Below are 20,315 nucleotides of genomic sequence, written 5' to 3' on the forward strand. Positions count from 1 at the left end.
GTTTACAAATGAAGATCATCCCATTTACACACAAAGCTAATGATCATCTACATCTAACCTTGACAAAATGAAGAACTTAGCTACTCATTTTCATGGTAGCTTGGTCAACAAGTTTTGGAAGAAGGTTGATCAACATCCGAGTCGAATAATCGAGATTGGATGGGAATCCACCTTCTTTTTATGAAAGATTGTTAAGAGATGAAGAGAAATGATTCCTAGGTCACAAAAGATCTCTAGAGCAATGCTGGAAAATATCTAAAAAGTACAAAAGTATGGAGGTGTAAAAGTATGGCTCCAAAAAGTAGCCCTTGCTACTTATAGAGCTGCTACTGAGCTGTCATGCTCGCTAGGCGAGCAGAATGACTCGCCTAGCGAGCCCCAAAATGAGGCACCTGTGGCACCTGCGCCCAAAGAAATGACCTTTGCCAGATTGGCATGTTCGCTAGGCGAACAAAACCTTCGCTAGGCGAAGCCCACGCTTCACCCTTCGCTCCAGCGAGCTTAGGAGGTTTTGCTACTGTAATTGCTCGCTGGAAGCTCGCTAATGGCTCGCCTAGCGAGTGAGTGCTGGCTGCGCTTTTGGCCAAGTCTGGACGTGTTCGCTACACCCTTCGCTGGCAGCTCGCCTAGCGAGTTTGTTGATGTTTGCTACTGTAAAATACTGGAGCTCTTCGCAGGGGACTCGCTGGGCGCTCGCCTAGCGAGCTCTTCGCCACAGCCCTCGCCAAGCGAGCAAGCTGATGAATGCATTCTTTTTCTTGGTCCCTTGCCATTTTCTTGTGCCTTCATTTTCTATTATTTCAGGCCTAATTGCTGCAAAATAACACACAAATCAAAGGTACCAAGATCGTGTATCATTGTATTGCAATTCATCAAAAACAAAGGTGGTTTCGAACACTTTAGCAAGGAAATGGAGTGAAAGATGCCCATATTTGATAGCTCAAATAAGCACTTTTGGGTATCTAACATTCTTCCTCTGTTACATATTCACCATAGTCCAAATCCTGATCTCCTTCCAGTTCATCATCCAAACCCTCTGTTTTTCCCATTAAACCCATTCCCTCAAGCTTTCCATTCTCAACAACATTCCAAGGAAGCCACAAATCAGCATTCTTCCCCAAATCCCTATCCCAATAATCTCCAACAACAACAGTCTTCAAATTCACTTCCCTAACCTTCCTCAACATCTCCGCAAATTCCCGATCATCCGAAACCAAAACCAACCAACCAACCTCTCCACTCATCATCTCCCTCTTCAACCATAATTTCGCCGCATTCCCCTTCCCACCGACCTTCACAACTTTAACGAAAACCCCTGCGCGCCGCAACTTCGAACCCAAACCAAATCCAACCCTAGGTGCAACAACATTCCCCGCAGCTTCATTATAAGTATGGATTCTCCGAACGAACCAGACCTTCGACCGGCTCAGCTTAATGGATTTCAATTTTTCCCTTAACTTCTTACGTTGGTACAGATGAACTCTCTTGAAATGAATTTTGAGATCGAAAATTGATTTACATTCGTGACCGCAGACACGGCAGGGAATCGAATTAGGGTTAGGGTTTTGGTTGGTATTCCATTGAGGGAGATTGAAGAAGGAGTGTCGTTTTGTGTAAGCGGAGATTGAAACGACGTCGCCGAAGCGTTCGGCGAGGGTTTTGAGAGAGAGTGCAGCGTCATATGGAGGTCCACGTGGAGGTTTGTTGTCGAGGTCCCAGAGGATTATAACCTTTTTGTTAGGGACGTGTTTGGGGATTGGTGTATTGATTTTGATGGAGGATTGGAAACGGGGTTTTGAGCAGAGTTTGTGATTATTTGGGAAAACAAGTGAAGAAGTTAAGTTGACAGAGTTTGCGCTGTGGAAAAACAGAGAATGCATGCTTCTCTTCGTATTGACGAAGAAGAATCGCTTTTTTTTAATGCGATAGGAGCTTTTTTTTTTGTTACGGATGATAATTTGGGCTTGCTCGTGTGGATTGTGGCCTAATGGTATGGAATTTTTCTAGGGAGTGGTTATTTGCACACCGTTTTATACATACTAGTAACAAACCCGAACTTTGAATTTATATTTTAAGACCGTTAATACATAGAGAACTACAAACATACACTAATATAATCTTACAATTGTGATTCATTTATAAAAAGAAAAGTAACATAAATAAAACACATAAGAGTACGTAATTATTATAAAACTCAAAAGATAACATGTCAACTTATCCAATAGTATCTCTTAAATTAAACTGTAAAACATTGAACATCATCATTGAAACAATACTAAAGTTCATAACATCTTTTTCCATCCTACAACAGCACGAAGAAATATGTTAAATTGTATAGTATTTTTTCGAATATGCAAAATATACTATGAAGCATAAACTAAAATATTTTGTAAAATCAAACCATTTGATTTTCATACCAATGATCAACGATATTCATTTGATATCAATCAAGTATCCTAACTAACAAAGTTTAACAACTATTTGTAGTAGTCGAATATGATGTATTCTTTTTTGTCATGTATTAAGATTTTCAAACCACTTTTGCTCCTACCTTATGCGGACACAAATTAAGAAATTCATTTATAAAAAATTTGTATTGAAAAAATTAATTCAAAATTTTAATTATATATATATATATATATATATATATATATATATATATATATATATATATATATATATATATATATATATATATATATATATATATATATATATATATAACTTGGGCCAAGAGAATCCTGATTAGCATTACCCTTATTTAAAAGCAACATGCTCCTTATAATAAGGTTTGTAACGAAGAATAGTATTGTTAGCGGGGTAGAAATTTTTTGTGAAAGTTTCTAAATAAATCAGTAGCCCAATCGAATAAAAGTTCCCGGCTTAAATCTTTTTATACCAGAGTCATCACCATCGATGTCTTTCTCTTTTCGGAATCAACACCAACAATGTTTTGGCACTCAATGGAATTCGGAGACTGAGACAAACTTTGGTCTTGACTTCTTCCCCTTAAATCTACTCTCATTGTCCATCTTCAATTCAACAAACTTAGTGATTGTCATATTCAAACAAGATCAATTTGTTTCTCATAAGCTTCAACAAATGTAACCAATACATGAACCCTTAATACACAAATCTATAGCAACAGGTATAAGATATAAGATATGTAAAAAAAAACTATTAAGACACAAATCTAAAAACTTATAAGTCATTCAAAACAAAGAAAATAGTGCATCTACATATTTACAATTCGTACAGACCAAAATCGCAAGAGCTTCAAAGAGAACACATTACTGACCAAAATCGTGAGAGTCTTAAAGAGAACACGATGCAGACAATTATTTAAAACCTTTCATACAGTTCTTCCTCTATTACATATTCACCATAGTCCAAATCCTGATCTCCTTCCAGTTCATCATCCGAACCCTCTGTTCTTCCCATTAAACCCATTCCCTCAAGCTTTCCATTCTCAACAACATTCCAAGGAAGCCACAAATCAGCATTCTTCCCCAAATCCCTATCCCAATAATCTCCAAAAACAACAGTCTTCAAATTGACCTCCCTAACCTTCCTCAACATCTCTGCAAATTCCCGATCATCCGAAACCATAACCAACCAACCAACCTCTCCACTCATCATCTCCCTCTCCAACCACAAATCCGTCGCATTCCCCTTCTTACTGACCTTCACAACTTTAACGAAAACCCCTGCGCGCCGCAACTCCGAACCCAAACCAAATCCAACCCTAGGTGCAACAACATTCCCTGCAGCTTCATTATAAGTATGGATTCTCCGAACGAACCAGACCTTCGACCGGCTCAAGTTAATGGATTTCAATTTTTCCCTTAACTTCTTACACTGGTACAGATGAACTCTCTTGAAATGAATTTTGAGGTCGAAAATTGATTTACATTCGTGACCGCAGACACGGCAGGGAATCGAATTAGGGTTAGGGTTTTGGTTGGTATTCCATTGAGGGAGATTGAAGAAGGAGTGTCGTTTTGTGTAAGCGGAGATTGAAACAATGTCGCCGAAGCGTTCGGCGAGGGTTTTGAGAGAGAGTGCGGCGTCGTATGGAGGTCCACGTGGAGGTTTGTTGTCGAGGTCCCAGAGGATTATAACCTTTTTGTTAGGGACGTGTTTGGGGATTGGTGTATTGATTTTGATGGAGGATTGGAAACGGGGTTTTGAGCAGAGTTTGTGATTATTTGGGAAAAGAAGTGAAGAAGTTAAGTTGACAGAGTTTGCGCTGTGGAAAAACAGAGAATGCATGCTTCTCTTCGTATCGACGAAGAAGAATCGTTTTTTTTTAATGCGATAGGAGCTTTTTTTTTTGTTACGGATGATAATTTGGGCTTGCTCGTGTGGATTGTGGCCCAATGGTATGGAATTTTTCTAGGGAGTGGTTATTTGCACACCGTTTTATACATACTAGTAACAAACCCGAACTTTGAATTTATATTTTAAGACCGTTAATACATAGAGAACTACAAACATACACTAATATAATCTTACAATTGTGATTCATTTATAAAAAGAAAAGTAACATAAATAAAACATATAATAGTACGTAATTATTATAAAATTCAAAAGATAACATGTCAACTTATCCAATAGTATATCTTAAATTAAACTGTAAAACATTGAACATCATCATTGAAACAATACTAAAGTTCATAACATCTTTTTCCATCCTACAACAGCACGAAGAAATATGTTAAATTGTATAGTATTTTTTCGAATATGCAAAATGTACTATGAAGCATAAACTAAAATATTTTGTAAAATCAAACCATTTGATTTTCATACCAATGATCAACGATATTCATTTGATATCAATCAAGTATCCTAACTAACAAAGTTTAACAACTATTTGTAGTAGTCGAATATGATGTATTCTTTTTTGTCATGTATTAAGATTTTCAAACCACTTTTGCTCCTAACTCTTGAAATTGCAACATACAATTGACCATGACTAAAAACAAGTGTAGGAAAATACAATGTCACACTAGTAAGTGATTGACCTTGAGACTTATTTATTATCATTGTGTATATGACACAATGATCGAAAATTCTCTCTTAATCAACTTGAATGTCATGGTGAATCAAAAGGTGACGTAGTCATTCAGGGAATGTAAATTATGTTACCAATGTTCTCTTCGGACATAATTTTTGCCTCAACGACGTGATTTGTTAACCTTGTCACAATTGTTATTGTTCCATTACACAACCCCTCAGCCTAATTCAAATTTCTCATTAGCATAATAGGGGTTCCAACTTTCAATTTGATACTATAATTTGGTAGACCTGATGTTCTCAAAGAACTAAGAAATTATGGAGTTAGAACTTCGTAAGCTTGATTATAATTGGCTTCTGTTCTATCAATTGAATCGGAACTCATATACTCTTTCTCTTCTCCTAAAAAATTGTATAAAATTAAAATATTAAAACACTAATAACATAATTTGATATATAGTATTGTAATATGTATAAATTAATGTAAGTTAATGCATTTTACCTAAAATCAAGTCTAATACATAAAGATTGATTTTATCCATTACTTCAATGGTTAAAGCAATAATAACTTTGTGTTGTAAGAATTCTTTCTTTTTGTAATTTTCCAACTGATTGGGATATGTGTTATCAACAATTTCCAATTGAAGCATGGATAATATCAGAACGACCTCCTCTCGGAACAACAGGTAGAATCTGTCTAAAATCGCCTCCAAAAATAACTATTTTGCCACCAAATATTGTATTCTCAAGACCATCACATCTCATGACATTTTTAAGGGTTTTATCCAAAGTCTCAAAGTAGTTTTTATGACACATAGGTGTTTCATCCCATATTATCAAATCATTTGCTTCCAATAATTATGAATGTTCATCTTCTTTCTCAATGTTGCAAGTAGAGTTGTCAAGTGTTGGCACGGGTATTTTAAATTTTGAATGAGTTATCCTTCCACCTAGAAATGATAACGAAGATATCCCACTTGAAACAACATTAATAACATTTTTTTTCTACGAACGCAATGCACTTGACAAAGTTCTCCACATGAAAGTTTTACCTGTCCCTCCATAACCATGTAAAAAAAAAATTCATCCTCTTTGATTGTTGACAGCTTCCATGATTTTTTTCAAAAATTAAACGTTATTCATCTATCAATTGTAATGTAAGATTTATGATTAAAAATTCAAACATGTATTTTCATGACATAAGTTCGACATAAAATTATAGTGATAGTAAAATTAATTACTTGTAAGTGCACGAAATAAATGATGAAAATTATATGTGTATTTTCTATTATTATATTTTTTGGTATATTTTATATTATTATTTTTTCAAATAAGACATTTCATATAATATATAATCCATACGAAACATGACTGTATCATGAAATAAATTAACAATTGAATATAAAAGTTGACACTTAATATGATTAATATGAGAATTATTAACATGTTTCACATTTTAAAAAACACATTAAAACTATCGTGTAACAAACTAAATTCAAAATTGTTGATGAAGAAAAAAAATATAAAAAATAAAAACTAATGAAAAAAACTTGAACATAAAACAACCATAATCTATAAAAAATGATATTGTCAAGAGAAACAAAGATAACCCGAGTAATAGTTTGTTGAAAAATTTCTCTAATTTATAATTTTTATTTTTATATTTGAAGTTTGATTTTAGCTCTAACTTATAATTTTTATTTTTTATATTTGAAGGTTAATTTTATCGAGGATTAAATAAAAAGTAAATATTTATAATTATTATTTCGGTTTAACGATTTGAAAATTTTTAAAAATTAAAATTAAGAATTGAACCAAACCACTTTTATTTTTATTTGATTTAGTTCGATTTTTAAAACAAACAAAAAACAATCAATTTTTTTATTTCTTTTAATTTGAATTATCGATTTTTTTATCCACTCCAAATATTGTAGATTGAATTATCGATTAAATTTAAACTTTTAACTAATTTTAACTTTTAACTATCAAAACATAGAACCATATATGTTTCCCTCTTATTTAAAGGATAATACTAATTTGTGTCTGAAACACAAATTAAAAAATTCATTTATAAAAATTTATACTAAAAAAATTAATTAAAAACTTTAATTACATATTTAACTTGTGCCAAGAGGATAGGATACTAATTAACGTTACCCTCGATTAAAAGCAACGTGCTCCTTATAATAAGGTTTGTAACGAAGAATAGTATTGTTGGCGGGGTAGAAAAATGTCTTGTGAAATTTTCTAAAATGTCTTCCAAAAATTTAATCATTCGTACAAGTTCAACCAAACCCTATTTTCATCATACACAAGAAAATAGTCTCTCGAACTTTTTGTCTCTTAATTATCACATTTATTGCAATTTTGGTACTAACCCATAATTTTCCTCCCTAAATAGTATTTTTTTAAGCATAACAAAGATGATTTTATTATGCACTAAAAGAGGTATCTTCTTCCCTTCAAATTTACAATTGATTGAGACACTAAACCACAAGTTTTGCATCAAAAAACACCATTTTAGGGGTTAAAAATACAGGTTGGACCAAAATTGCAACAAATGTGATAACCGCAGAATCAAAATATTCAGTTCTAATGAGATCATTTTAGTCGGTGTGATAAAATAGGAGACCAAAAATACAATTAAATAAAAATAAGAGAAAGTTGACTTACATATTAGGGAAAGTTGACTTACATATTAGGGAAAGTTGACTAGGTTTGCACACAATAATTTAAACCTTCAGCAATCTTGATGAACAACTAACCAGTGAAATAATAATGTAACATTGAAATTGATATACAAGGAGTCAACACAAAAAGAAAATTAAGCCTAATATAATTTATAAGCATTTCCCAGATGATGATTAGAAACTTAAATCCTTATTCCACCACTCAACGCATATCAAAGAATAGCATTCCCAAAAAAATTGTTACCCTAAGCTAGCCCGGAAAATATTACATAAATTACCAACTACAGAACTTCATTTATCTGCCTGGATTTCAAAATTTCTCGGCTAAGAGTTGAATAGAATTGACATTTTGGAACATGAAAAGAAAGAGAGGTGTACAGTACAACTTTCAATTACGACCGCCAAGGACTATTGCGGCAACCCTTTCCAATGATTCAGATGCTTTGTGAAGATCAGACTCTTCATGCCCTGCAGAAACAAACAATCTAATTCCTACAGGCAATTTACACTTGTCCAATGTTGATCTTCTTGAAGCCGCCACAAATACAGAATCTTCTTTCAAAGTCTGTGAATACGCGATATTAAGTACCAACAAAATTGAAAATAATGAACATTGTTCAATCAAAAAAGAACTGCATTTCTTACTCGCTCGGCAATATTTTCAAGCAGTTGTAGGTCATCTTTCAAAGAACCTGTTGACTGCTTTAATCTCAAATAAACAATTGGTGACTCTGGATGACTTGCGATTGTGAAGCTTGGTATTCTCGACAGCCCTGCAGTAGCCAATAAATAAACAGTAATTCAGACTGTTGTGCACAAGCGAACTCATGGACACTACTGCAATACAGTTCCGTTCACGAAAATAGCAGTGAGATCAAAGCCTACCTTTCCATAACACAGCAATGTTGTTCTTCAATTTTGTTAACAGATTGGGATTTTCATCAAGGACATCAATAGCTGTAATTGCAGCACTTGCAAGATATGGAGGCAAAGAAGCAGAAAAGACATAGCCAGAACTACTCAACCGCTGTCATTGTTGAAACATTAATTGAATCAACAACCTAGCCTTATCTCATAAAGTAGGGTAAGCTAAAAGTATTAGACAACGCCATAATGTTCTATCATATATCATGTTTTTATCCAACTCAATAGTTTCTCTTATCGTTTTTCTAAGTCTTCCTATGCCTCTGGTGATTTCTGACTATTGCTCATCAGTTTTAGCTTCCTTACTACAAAATCTTCAGGTCTTCTCTCTACTTATCAAAATCACCAAGTCTGTTTCCATCATCTTTTCCGTGATAGGTGTTATCTCAATTCTCTCTCTAATGTTATCATTTATAATTCTATCATGTCTAGTCTTACCACATATCCAACTCAACATCTTTATCTATGCTACGCTTAATTGAATAATAGCATTAAGTATAGTACATTAATTATAAGTTGCTTATATTATGAACCACCAAAGGCGACTTATCTTTATTACTTGTTGAGTCTAGAGGAAATAAATTCTTAGTTTCCACATTTAGAACATTTCCTCTCTTATGTTTCAGCATACATGGAAATCCAAGATGGTTATAATTAAGTATCATAGATAACACTACCATACTTGATGATCAATAACTCTTGCACTTCCGGTGCAGAATCCTCCTTCTGTGGCCAATGCATGTCCCATAGCAGCAGTTATAAGATCTAATTTCTCAACCTGCAGCACACAACCAAAAATCATAAATAGCATTACGGTTTTGAATATATACCCACGCCCAAACAGAATTTTTCAGTACATACTGGTACTCCATAGTGTTCGGTGAGACCTCTTCCAGAACTTCCAAGTACACCAAACGAGTTGCCCTCATCCAATAAAATACGAAAACGATATTTTTCCTTCAATTTAATGATCTCATCTAAGGGTGCTATTTGGCCAGAATTCTGAAAAAATTCAAGGAAACATATGTCAATAGTTACTGACAAGCAATTTTTGTTTGCTTGCAAGTAAGGCATATGATCATAAAAGGTGTTAGTATGTCAACAGAAAAAATAACTATTACAACTCAATGGTTGAGAAAACCAGGGTAAGTAACAATAGTCTTTTAAGGAACAAACTGTAATAGACACCAACAGGCTCAAAGTTTTATTTCAATCCAGATATATATACATATTAAAATTTCATTTGTTAAATACTGTACTATCTTAACAGAAATAGTAGTTCATATAGCACAATTTACCGATACTGCAAGTTGCAAGAAGAAGCAAGCAATTAGTAAAGCTGATTGCTTTTAAACCTAAAGGTTATAAGTGTTCATTGGAAACATGGTATAGATATGTAAAGCTAACAAAAAAACATAAATGAAAAACGAGATCTACCTGGTAGAGAGCTTCAACGACAATATATCGCCTCAAATTTTTTGTCCCCTTATATTTGGAAGTAATGTTCTCTAAAGTTTTACTTAAAGAATCCATGTCATTGTGCTTAAAATATACGACTGTGCTTCTAGAAAGATAAAGGCCATTTTGTATTCCCCAGTGGACTCCCTCGTCTCTGTTAAAAGGAATAAACTTATGTATGAAGCTTGAACCTTTGAAACAACAGGCTTATATAAACAACGCCTTCGATGATCAACATGTGCTAAGTGACAATATTTTAATACATCTAGAAAAATAAAGTGGATGGAGAAGAAATCGGATCATTATTTGCATCATTCTAATAAAGAAGGGATAAATCATCAATTTAGTCTCTAAACTATCACTTTCTCTCCAATTTAGTCCCTAAACTATATAATTATAATAAGTAGCCCCTAAAGTATATAAAGTCCGTCAATTTAATCTCTGCTATTAGGATGTTCGGGGATAAATTGATGGATTTCATATTATTTTGGGACTAATTATATTTTAGTTTAAAGACTAAATTGAATAGAGTTAGAGTTTATAGACTAAATTGAATAGAGTTACAGTTTAGGGACTAAATTGATGGTTTATTCAATAAAGAAGTAAAAGCAATATTATAAAACAATCCAAATAATTCTATATGTGGTATCTGGCTATCAATGCCCATTGGCCAATATAATGTCATCGGACAAAAAAGCTGAGGAAAAATTTAACAAGATTGCACAGTAGATATTAAAAGACAAGCTATGCATACTTACGCCACAATTATATCTCCTTTTTTAGAGAATGCGGGAATAGCACTGAACATGGTCGAAAGTCCATAAGAGTACAGAATTGAATCAGGTGTTCCTAAAAATTTTGCTATTCTCGCTTCACAATCAAGATGGACATCTGGGCAAAGGAAAAGTATCATAAGGGAAAGGGAAGATGCTTTTCCTCAAAAACAAACTTTAAGACTGAACCTTACCAATTGTTCCATAAAACCCACGGGGACCACAAGAACCAACGCCATATTTCTCTAAAGCAGATGAACATGAGTCCTGCGAGATAAAGTAAACATAGAGTCAATGCATCAGATCAGTGCCCAAAAGGAAAAGAAATAATTTATTTCTATGGGAATATTTCCTTACAAGTAACTTCTGATGACCTATAAGCCCAAGATAGTTTGCTGAGGCAAAATTTACAACGTTATCATTACCCTAAATCTTTTTATACCAGAGTCATCACCATCGATGTCTTTCTCTTTTCGGAATCAACACCAACAATGTCATGGCACTCAATGGAATTCGGAGACTGAGACAAACTTTGGTCTTGACTTCTTCCCCTTAAATCTACTCTCATTGTCCATCTTCAATTCTACAAACTTAGTGATTGTCATATTCAAACAAGATCAATTTGTTTCTCATAAGCTGCAACAAATGTAACCAATACATGAATCCTTAAGACACAAATCTATAGCAAGAGGTATAAGATATGTAAAAACAAAAAGCTACTAAGACACAAATCTAAAAACTTATAAGTCATTCAAAACAAAGAAAACAGTGCATCTACAAATTTACAACCTGACCAGAATCGCGATTGCCTTAAATATAACACAATGCATCAGTTATTTAAAACCTTTCATCATCTAATAGTTCTTCCTCTGTTACATATTCATCATAGCCCAGATTCTGATCTCCTTCCAATTCATCATCCGAACCCTCTGTTCTTCCCATTAAACCCATTCCCTCAACCTTTCCATTCTCAACAACATTCCAAGGAAGCCACAAATCAGCATTCTTCCCCAAATCCCTATCCCAATAATCTCCAACAACAACAGTCTTCAAATTCGCTTCCCTAACCTTCCTCAACATCTCCGCAAATTCCCGATCATCCGAAACCAAAACCAACCAACCAACCTCTCCACTCATCATCTCCCTCTCCAACCACAAATCCGCCGCATTCCCCTTCTCACCAACCTTCACAACTTTAACGAAAACCCCTGCGCGCCGCAACTCCGAACCCAAACCAAATCCAACCCTAGGCGCAACAACATTTCCCGCAGCTTCATTATAAGTATGGATTCTCCGAACGAACCAGACCTTCGACCGGCTCAACTTAATGGATTTCAATTTTTCCCTTAACTTCTTACGCTGGTACAGATGAACTCTCTTGAAATGAATTTTGAGATCGAAAATTGATTTACATTCGTGACCGCAGACACGGCAGGGAATCGAATTAGGGTTAGGGTTTTGGTTGGTATTCCATTGAGGGAGATTGAAGAAGGAGTGTCGTTTTGTGTAAGCGGAGATTGAAACGACGTCGCCGAAGCGTTCGGCGAGGGTTTTGAGAGAGAGTGCGGCGTCGTATGGAGGTCCACGTGGAGGTTTGTTGTCGAGGTCCCAGAGGATTATAACCTTTTTGTTAGGGACGTGTTTGGGGATTGGTGTATTGATTTTGATGGAGGATTGGAAACGGGGTTTTGAGCAGAGTTTCTGATTATTTGGGAAAAGAAGTGAAGAAGTTAAGTTGAGAGACTGTAGTGTTGTTACGTTTGCGCTGTGGAAAAACAGAGAAGGCATGTTTCTCTTCCTCTCAACGAAGAAGAATGCTTTAAAATTCTTTAAAAAAATCATATTTTAAATTAAAATATCAATTTTATATTATTAAAGATTAAAATATAGTGAAAATTACAAACTATTTTAAAAATATATATTCTATAAATAGCTTTTATACAAAAATATTCTTAATAAATTCAAATTTACATGATTTTTAAAAATTTTAAAATTTTTTAAAGCAAAAGAATAAAATACTTAGAGTAATATTTTAAGAAAAACTATTTAATCTAATTTATCATTTAAAAAATTTTTAAAACAAAAAAATGTAACACAAAATTATTTTACAAAGAGTGAAATAAATAGTCCTAAATTTCAAACAAGTCTTTAAAAAAATTATTTTCAACTTTGGAAATTATTCATTTTAATAATTTAGATGACAAATGAAAATAATCTATTTGAATGATTATGCATCATGAGGTCTTATGTTACATTATTAAAACATATATCGTCACTCTTTTTTAAATAAAATCAAAACATATCGAAAGGGATCACAACTAAAGAATTTTAAAATGGAGGTCAATTCTGTGAGCTGCTAAAAATAAGATTACAATTGAGACTATTTCTGCTTACAAACTGATACATTATCTACCATTATTTGCACAATATTTACAGGTCCAACCTCCGTAATACTAATATCCATCATTTGTCGGGCAATGAATTATTTCACCTTTATCTCATTTTTAACTTATTGTGTTATCTTTTTCGATTTGAACGGGTTAAATTAATCGTCAGAACCGATAATATATCCATCGATAGTTTTTATATTTTTATAAAATAATCAATTTGATTTGGTTGATCAATTTTTTAGAATATTTTTTTAAATATTATATTTATATGTGTATTTTCTATTATTATATTTTTTGGTGTATTTTATATTATTATTTTTTCAAATAAGACATTTCATATAATATATAATTCATACGAAACATGACTGTATCATGAAATAAATTAACAATTGAATATAAAAGTTGACACTTAATATGATTAATATGAGAATTATTAACATGTGTCACATTTTAAAAAACACATTAAAACTATCGTGTAACAAACTAAATTCAAAATTGCTGATGAAGAAAAAAAATATAAAAAATAAAAACTAATGAAAAAAACTTGAACATAAAACAACCATAATCTATAAAGAAATGATATTGTCGAGAGAAACAAAGATAACCCGAGTAATAGTTTGTTGAAAAGTTTCTCTAGTTTATAATTTTTATTTTTTATATTTGAAGTTTGATTTTAGCTCTAACTTATAATTTTTATTTTTTATATTTGAAGGTTAATTTTACCGAGGATTAAATAAAAAGTAAATATTTATAATTATTATTTCGGTTTAACGATTTGAAAATTTTTAAAAATTAAAATTAAGAATTGAACCAAACCACTTTTATTTTTATTTGATTTAGTTCGATTTTTAAAACAAACAAAAAACAATCAATTTTTTTATTTCTTTTAATTTGAATTATCGATTTTTTTATCCACTCCAAATATTGTAGATTGAATTATCGATTAAATTTAAACTTTTAACTAATTTTAACTTTTAACTATCAAAACATAGAACCATATATGTTTCCCTCTTATTTAAAGGATAATACTAATTTGTGTCCGAAACACAAATTAAAAAATTCATTTATAAAAATTTATATTAAAAAAATTAATTAAAAACTTTAATTACATATTTAACTTGTGCCAAGAGGATAGGATACTAATTAACGTTACCCTCGTTTAAAAGCAACGTGCTCCTTATAATAAGGTTTGTAACGAAGAATAGTATTGTTGGCGGAGTAGAAAAATGTCTTGTGAAATTTTCTAAATAAAACAGTAGCCCAATGGAATAAAAGTTCCCGGATTAAATCTTTGGGTAATGCTAACTTGTACCCCAAGAGCACATGTTAAGAAATCAAAAAATAGAAAATTTGTATTGAAAAAATAAATAAAATTATTAAATATAAAATTCTAATAAATTCAATATCCAATTATCAAAAATTTATTTCTATATTCATCTCTTAACTTATGCCCTTGGGGCACAAGTTATCATTACCCTAAATCTTTTTATACCAGAGTCATCACCATCGATGTCTTTCTCTTTTCGGAATCAACACCAACAATGTCATGGCACTCAATGGAATTCGGAGATTGAGACAAACTTTGGTCTTGACTTCTTCCCCTTAAATCTACTCTCATTGTCCATCTTCAATTCAACAAACTTAGTGATTGTCATATTCAAACAAGATCAATTTGTTTCTCATAAGCTTCAACAAATGTAACCAATACATGAATCCTTAAGACACAAATCTATAGCAACAGGTATAAGATATGTAAAAACAAAAAGCTATTAAGACACAAATCTAAAAACTTATAAGTCATTCAAAACAAAGAAAACACTGCATCTACAAATTTACAACCTGACCAGAATCGCGATTGCCTTAAATATAACACAATGCGACCCTTATTTAAAACCTTTCATCATCTAATAGCTCTTCCTCTGTTACATATTCATCATAGCCCAGATTCTGATCTCCTTCCAATTTATCATCTGAACCCTCTGTTCTTCCCATTAAACCCATTCCCTCAACCTTTCCATTCTCAACAACATTCCAAGGAAGCACAAATCAACATTCTTCCCCAAATCCCTATCCCAATAATCTCCAACAACAACGATCTTCAAATTGACCTCCCTAACCTTCCTCAACATCTCCGCAAATTCCCGATCATCCGAAACCAAAACCAACCAACCAACCTCTCCACTCATCATCTCCCTCTCCAACCACAAATTCGCCGGATTCCCCTTCTCACCGACCTTCACAACTTTAACGAAAACCCCTGCGCGCCACAACTCCGAACCCAAACCAAATCCAACCCTAGGTGCAACAACATTCCCCGCAGCTTCATTATAAGTATGGATTCTCCGAACGAACCAGACCTTCGACCGGCTCAACTTAATGGATTTCAATTTTTCCCTTAACTTCTTACGCTGGTACAGATGAACTCTCTTGAAATGAATTTTGAGATCGAAAATTGATTTACATTCGTGACCGCAGACACGGCAGGGAATCGAATTAGGGTTAGGGTTTTGGTTGGTATTCCATTGAGGGAGATTGAAGAAGGAGTGTCGTTTTGTGTAAGCGGAGGTTGAAACGACGTCGCCGAAGCGTTCAGCGAGGGTTTTGAGAGAGAGTGTGGCGTCGTATGGAGGTCCACGTGGAGGTTTGTTGTCGAGGTCCCAGAGGATTATAACCTTTTTGTTAGGGACGTGTTTGGGGATTGGTGTATTGATTTTGATGGAGGATTGGAAACGGGGTTTTGAGCAGAGTTTGTGATTATTTGGGAAAAGAAGTGAAGAAGTTAAGTTGAGAGAGTGTAGTGTTGTTACGTTTGCGCTGTGGAAAAACAGAGAATGCATGCTTCTCTTCGTATCGACGAAGAAGAATGCTTTTTTTTAAATGCGATAGGAGCTTTTTTTTTTGTTACGGATGATAATTTGGGCTTGCTCGTGTGGATTGTGGCCCAATGGTATGGAATTTTTCTAGGGAGTGGTTATTTGCACACCGTTTTATACATACTAGTAACAAACCCGAACTTTGAATTTATATTTTAAGACCGTTAATACGTAGAGAACTACAAACATATACATTAATATAATCTTACAATTGTGATTCATTTATCCAAAAAATAAAAGTAAAAAATAAAAGTAACATAAATAAAACACATAATGGTATATAATGCATATAGTTTTGAAATATATTACATATTTTGAATAATTTGATATTTATACACTAAAATCTGCTCTTCTTTTCTTTTGAGAAATTCTACCTGTTTGCAAGAAAGATGATTTAATAATTGAGATTAAATTTCTTTCCATTTTTTGCCCGTTCATAAAAATACCATCGATGGATGACAAATAATTACGTTATGATGTTTAAATTAAAAAATTTTCTTTTTTAATTGACTCTCAAGTTCATAGACTAAATGGTAATGTTTAATATATTTATAATAACGATTTAATATATTTATCATAACGTAACATATAACAAAATGATATGGGACTATTAACACTTATTAAGAGATTTGTTTTAGCATATCAATTTAGCATAAAAGACCATAATTTTTCTAAAATAATTTTAAAATTCTTTAAAAAAATCATATTTTAAATTAAAATATCAATTTTATATTATTAAAGATTAAAACATAGTGAAAATTACAAACTATTTTAAAAATATATATTTTATAAATAGCTTTTATAAAAAAATATTCTTAATAAATTCAAATTTACATGATTTATAAAAAATTTAAAATTTTTTAAAGCAAAAGAATAAAATACTTAGAGTAATATTTTAAGAAAAACTATTTAATCTAATTTATCATTTAAAAATTTTTTAAAACAAAAAAATGTAACACAAAATTATTTTACAAAGACTGAAATAAATAGTCCTAAATTTCAAACAAGTCTTTAAAAAATTATTTTCAACTTTGGAAATTATTCATTTTAATAATTTAGATGACAAATGAAAATAATCTATTTGAATGATTATGCATCATGAGGTCTTATGTTACATTATTAAAACATATATCGTCACTCTTTTTTAAATAAAATCAAAATATACCGAAAGAGATCACAACTAAAGAATTTTAAAATGGAGGTCAATTCTGTGAGCTGCTAAAAATAAGATTACAATTGAGACTATTTCTGCTTACAAACTGATACATTATCTACCATTATTTGCACAGTATTTACAGGTCCAACCTCCGTAATACTAATATCCATCATTTGTCGGGCAATGAATTATTTCACCTTTATCTCATTTTTAACTTATTGTGTTATCTTTTTCGATTTGAACGGGTTAAATTAATCGTCAGAACCGATAATATATCCATCGATAGTTTTTATATTTTTATAAAATAATCAATTTGATTTGGTTGATCAATTTTTTAGAATATTTTTTTAAATATTATATTTATATGTGTATTTTCTATTATTATATTTTTTGGTGTATTTTATATTATTATTTTTTCAAATAAGACATTTCATATAATATATAATTCATACGAAACATGACTGTATCATGAAATAAATTAACAAATGAATATAAAAGTTGACACTTAATATGATTAATATGAGAATTATTAACATGTATCACATTTTAAAAAACACATTAAAACTATCGTGTAACAAACTAAATTCAAAATTGCTGATGAAGAAAAAAAATATAAAAAATAAAAACTAATCAAAAAAACTTGAACATAAAACAACCATAATCTATAAACAAAATGATATTGTCGAGAGAAACAAAGATAACCCGAGTAATAGTTTGTTGAAAAGTTTCTCTAGTTTATAATTTTTATTTTTTATATTTGAAGTTTGATTTTAGCTCTAACTTATAATTTTTATTTTTTATATTTGAAGGTTAATTTTACCGAGGATTAAATAAAAAGTAAATATTTATAATTATTATTTCGGTTTAACGATTTGAAATTTTTTAAAAATTAAAATTAAGAATTGAACCAAACCACTTTTATTTTTATTTGATTTAGTTCGATTTTTAAAACAAACAAAAAACAATCAATTTTTTTATTTCTTTTAATTTGAATTATCGATTTTTTTATCCACTCCAAATATTGTAGATGGAATTATCGATTAAATTTAAACTTTTAACTAATTTTAACTTTTAACTATCAAAACATAGAACCATATATGTTTCCCTCTTATTTAAAGGATAATACTAATTTGTGTCCGAAACACAAATTAAAAAATTCATTTATAAAAATTTATATTAAAAAAATTAATTAAAAACTTTAATTACATATTTAACTTGTGCCAAGAGGATAGGATACTAATTAACGTTACCCTCGTTTAAAAGCAACGTGCTCCTTATAATAAGGTTTGTAACGAAGAATAGTATTGTTGGCGGGGTAGAAAAATGTCTTGTGAAATTTTCTAAATAAAACAGTAGCCCAATGGAATAAAAGTTCCCGGATTAAATCTTTGGGTAATGCTAACTTGTACCCCAAGAGCACATGTTAAGAAATCAAAAATAGAAAATTTGTATTGAAAAAATAAATAAAATTATTAAATATAAAATTCTAATAAATTCAATATCCAATTATCAAAAATTTATTTCTATATTCATCTCTTAACTTATGCCCTTGGGGCACAAGTTATCATTACCCTAAATCTTTTTATACCAGAGTCATCACCATCGATGTCTTTCTCTTTTCGGAATCAACACCAACAATGTCATGGCACTCAATGGAATTCGGAGATTGAGACAAACTTTGGTCTTGACTTCTTCCCCTTAAATCTACTCTCATTGTCCATCTTCAATTCAACAAACTTAGTGATTGTCATATTCAAACAAGATCAATTTGTTTCTCATAAGCTTCAACAAATGTAACCAATACATGAATCCTTAAGACACAAATCTATAGCAACAGGTATAAGATATGTAAAAACAAAAAGCTATTAAGACACAAATCTAAAAACTTATAAGTCATTCAAAACAAAGAAAACACTGCATCTACAAATTTACAACCTGACCAGAATCGCGATTGCCTTAAATATAACACAATGCGACCCTTATTTAAAACCTTTCATCATCTAATAGCTCTTCCTCTGTTACATATTCATCATAGCCCAGATTCTGATCTCCTTCCAATTTATCATCTGAACCCTCTGTTCTTCCCATTAAACCCATTCCCTCAACCTTTCCATTCGCAACAACATTCCAAGGAAGCCACAAATCAGCATTCTTCCCCAAATCCCTATCCCAATAATCTCCAACAACAACAGTCTTCAAATTCGCTTCCCTAACCTTCCTCAACATTTCCGCAAATTCCCGATCATCCGAAACCAAAACCAACCAACCAACCTCTCCACTCATCATCTCCCTCTCCAACCACAAATCCGCCGCATTCCCCTTCTCACCAACCTTCACAACTTTAACGAAAACCCATGTGCGCCGCAACTCCGAACCCAAACCAAATCCAACCCTAGGCGCAACAATATTTCCCGCAGCTTCATTATAAGTATGGATTCTCCGAACGAACCAGACCTTCGACCGGCTCAACTTAATGGATTTCAATTTTTCCCTTAACTTCTTACGCTGGTACAGATGAACTCTCTTGAAATGAATTTTGAGATCGAAAATTGATTTACATTCGTGACCGCAGACACGGCAGGGAATCGAATTAGGGTTAGGGTTTTGGTTGGTATTCCATTGAGGGAGATTGAAAAAGGAGTGTCGTTTTGTGTAAGCGGAGATTGAAACGACGTCGCCGAAGCGTTCGGCGAGGGTTTTGAGAGAGAGTGCGGCGTCGTATGGAGGTCCACGTGGAGGTTTGTTGTCGAGGTCCCAGAGGATTATAACCTTTTTGTTAGGGACGTGTTTGGGGATTGGTGTATTGATTTTGATGGAGGATTGGAAACGGGGTTTTTAGCAGAGTTTGTGATTATTTGGGAAAAGAAGTGAAGAAGTTAAGTTGACAGAGTTTGCGCTGTGGAAAAACAGAGAATGCATGCTTCTCTTCGTATCAACGAAGAAGAGTCGCTTTTTTTGTAATGCGATAGGAGTTATTTTTTTTTGTTACGGATGATAATTTGGGCTTGCTCGTGTGGATTGTGGCCCAATGGTAT

General features: G+C 32.3%; 4 protein-coding genes across 6 annotated transcripts; all 4 read right to left on the reverse strand.

The window, feature by feature from the left end:
- Positions 1-962: 962 nt before the first annotated feature.
- LOC127102726 (uncharacterized) lies at positions 963-1,880 on the reverse strand. The gene has a single exon (XM_051040068.1). It carries the CDS (start codon positions 1,878-1,880, stop codon positions 963-965), a length of 918 nt encoding a protein of 305 aa, XP_050896025.1.
- Positions 1,881-2,214: 334 nt separating this feature from the next.
- Positions 2,215-4,272, reverse strand: LOC127102727 (uncharacterized). Its single transcript, XM_051040069.1, has 2 exons — positions 3,350-4,272; positions 2,215-2,302 (listed from the first exon to the last, which is right to left on the reverse strand). Exons 1-2 carry the CDS (start codon positions 4,270-4,272, stop codon positions 2,215-2,217), a joined length of 1,011 nt encoding a protein of 336 aa, XP_050896026.1.
- On the reverse strand, positions 3,043-15,252 carry LOC127102728 (uncharacterized). The gene is made up of 4 exons (XM_051040071.1): positions 15,146-15,252; positions 14,744-14,876; positions 11,651-12,688; positions 3,043-3,093 (listed from the first exon to the last, which is right to left on the reverse strand). The coding sequence occupies exons 1-3, from the start codon at positions 15,250-15,252 to the stop codon at positions 11,699-11,701; spliced, it is 1,230 nt and encodes a 409-aa protein (XP_050896028.1). The 3' UTR covers positions 3,043-3,093; positions 11,651-11,698.
- Positions 7,785-19,242, reverse strand: LOC127101434 (long chain base biosynthesis protein 1). Of its 3 annotated transcripts, none has more exons than XM_051038864.1 (10): positions 19,216-19,242; positions 11,219-11,497; positions 11,056-11,128; positions 10,847-10,979; positions 10,068-10,242; positions 9,492-9,632; positions 9,313-9,408; positions 8,592-8,733; positions 8,352-8,479; positions 7,785-8,271 (listed from the first exon to the last, which is right to left on the reverse strand). In XM_051038864.1, exons 4-10 carry the CDS (start codon positions 10,894-10,896, stop codon positions 8,095-8,097), a joined length of 909 nt encoding a protein of 302 aa, XP_050894821.1. In that variant the 5' UTR covers positions 10,897-10,979; positions 11,056-11,128; positions 11,219-11,497; positions 19,216-19,242; the 3' UTR covers positions 7,785-8,094. The 3 variants fall into 3 exon arrangements, with proteins under 3 accessions (XP_050894821.1, XP_050894820.1, XP_050894822.1); XM_051038863.1 differs by lacking the exon at positions 19,216-19,242 and adding an exon at positions 15,091-15,118; XM_051038865.1 differs by lacking the exons at positions 10,847-10,979; positions 19,216-19,242 and adding an exon at positions 15,091-15,118.
- Positions 19,243-20,315: the final 1,073 nt, after the last annotated feature.

The sequence above is a fragment of the Lathyrus oleraceus genome, chromosome 7 (assembly GCF_024323335.1).
Source record: "Lathyrus oleraceus cultivar Zhongwan6 chromosome 7, CAAS_Psat_ZW6_1.0, whole genome shotgun sequence".
Lineage (NCBI taxonomy): Eukaryota > Viridiplantae > Streptophyta > Magnoliopsida > Fabales > Fabaceae > Lathyrus > Lathyrus oleraceus.

What these genes read in the sequence shown, in the direction of transcription:
- LOC127102726 (XM_051040068.1), bottom strand. Translation starts at nt 1,880, where the DNA reads ATGCATTCTCTGTTTTTCCACAGCGCAAACTCTGTCAACTTAACTTCT.
- LOC127102727 (XM_051040069.1), bottom strand. Translation starts at nt 4,272, where the DNA reads ATGCATTCTCTGTTTTTCCACAGCGCAAACTCTGTCAACTTAACTTCT. An exon ending in GAGGAAGAACTGTATGAAAG is followed by an intron (nt 2,303 to 3,349) that starts GTTTTAAATAAT and finishes GTGCTGTTGTAG; the next exon opens with GATGGAAAAAGATGTTATGA.
- LOC127101434 (XM_051038864.1), bottom strand. Translation starts at nt 10,896, where the DNA reads ATGTTCAGTGCTATTCCCGCATTCTCTAAAAAAGGAGATATAATTGTG. An exon ending in CCGAACACTATGGAGTACCA is followed by an intron (nt 9,409 to 9,491) that starts GTATGTACTGAA and finishes TGTGTGCTGCAG; the next exon opens with GTTGAGAAATTAGATCTTAT. An exon ending in CAAGAGTTATTGATCATCAA is followed by an intron (nt 8,734 to 9,312) that starts GTATGGTAGTGT and finishes CAACAATGACAG; the next exon opens with CGGTTGAGTAGTTCTGGCTA.
- LOC127102728 (XM_051040071.1), bottom strand. Translation starts at nt 15,252, where the DNA reads ATGGGTTTAATGGGAAGAACAGAGGGTTCAGATGATAAATTGGAAGGA. An exon ending in GAGCTATTAGATGATGAAAG is followed by an intron (nt 14,877 to 15,145) that starts GTTTTAAATAAG and finishes GTTGAATTGAAG; the next exon opens with ATGGACAATGAGAGTAGATT. An exon ending in CATCGATGGTGATGACTCTG is followed by an intron (nt 12,689 to 14,743) that starts GTATAAAAAGAT and finishes ATTTTTTTAAAG; the next exon opens with AATTTTAAAGCATTCTTCTT.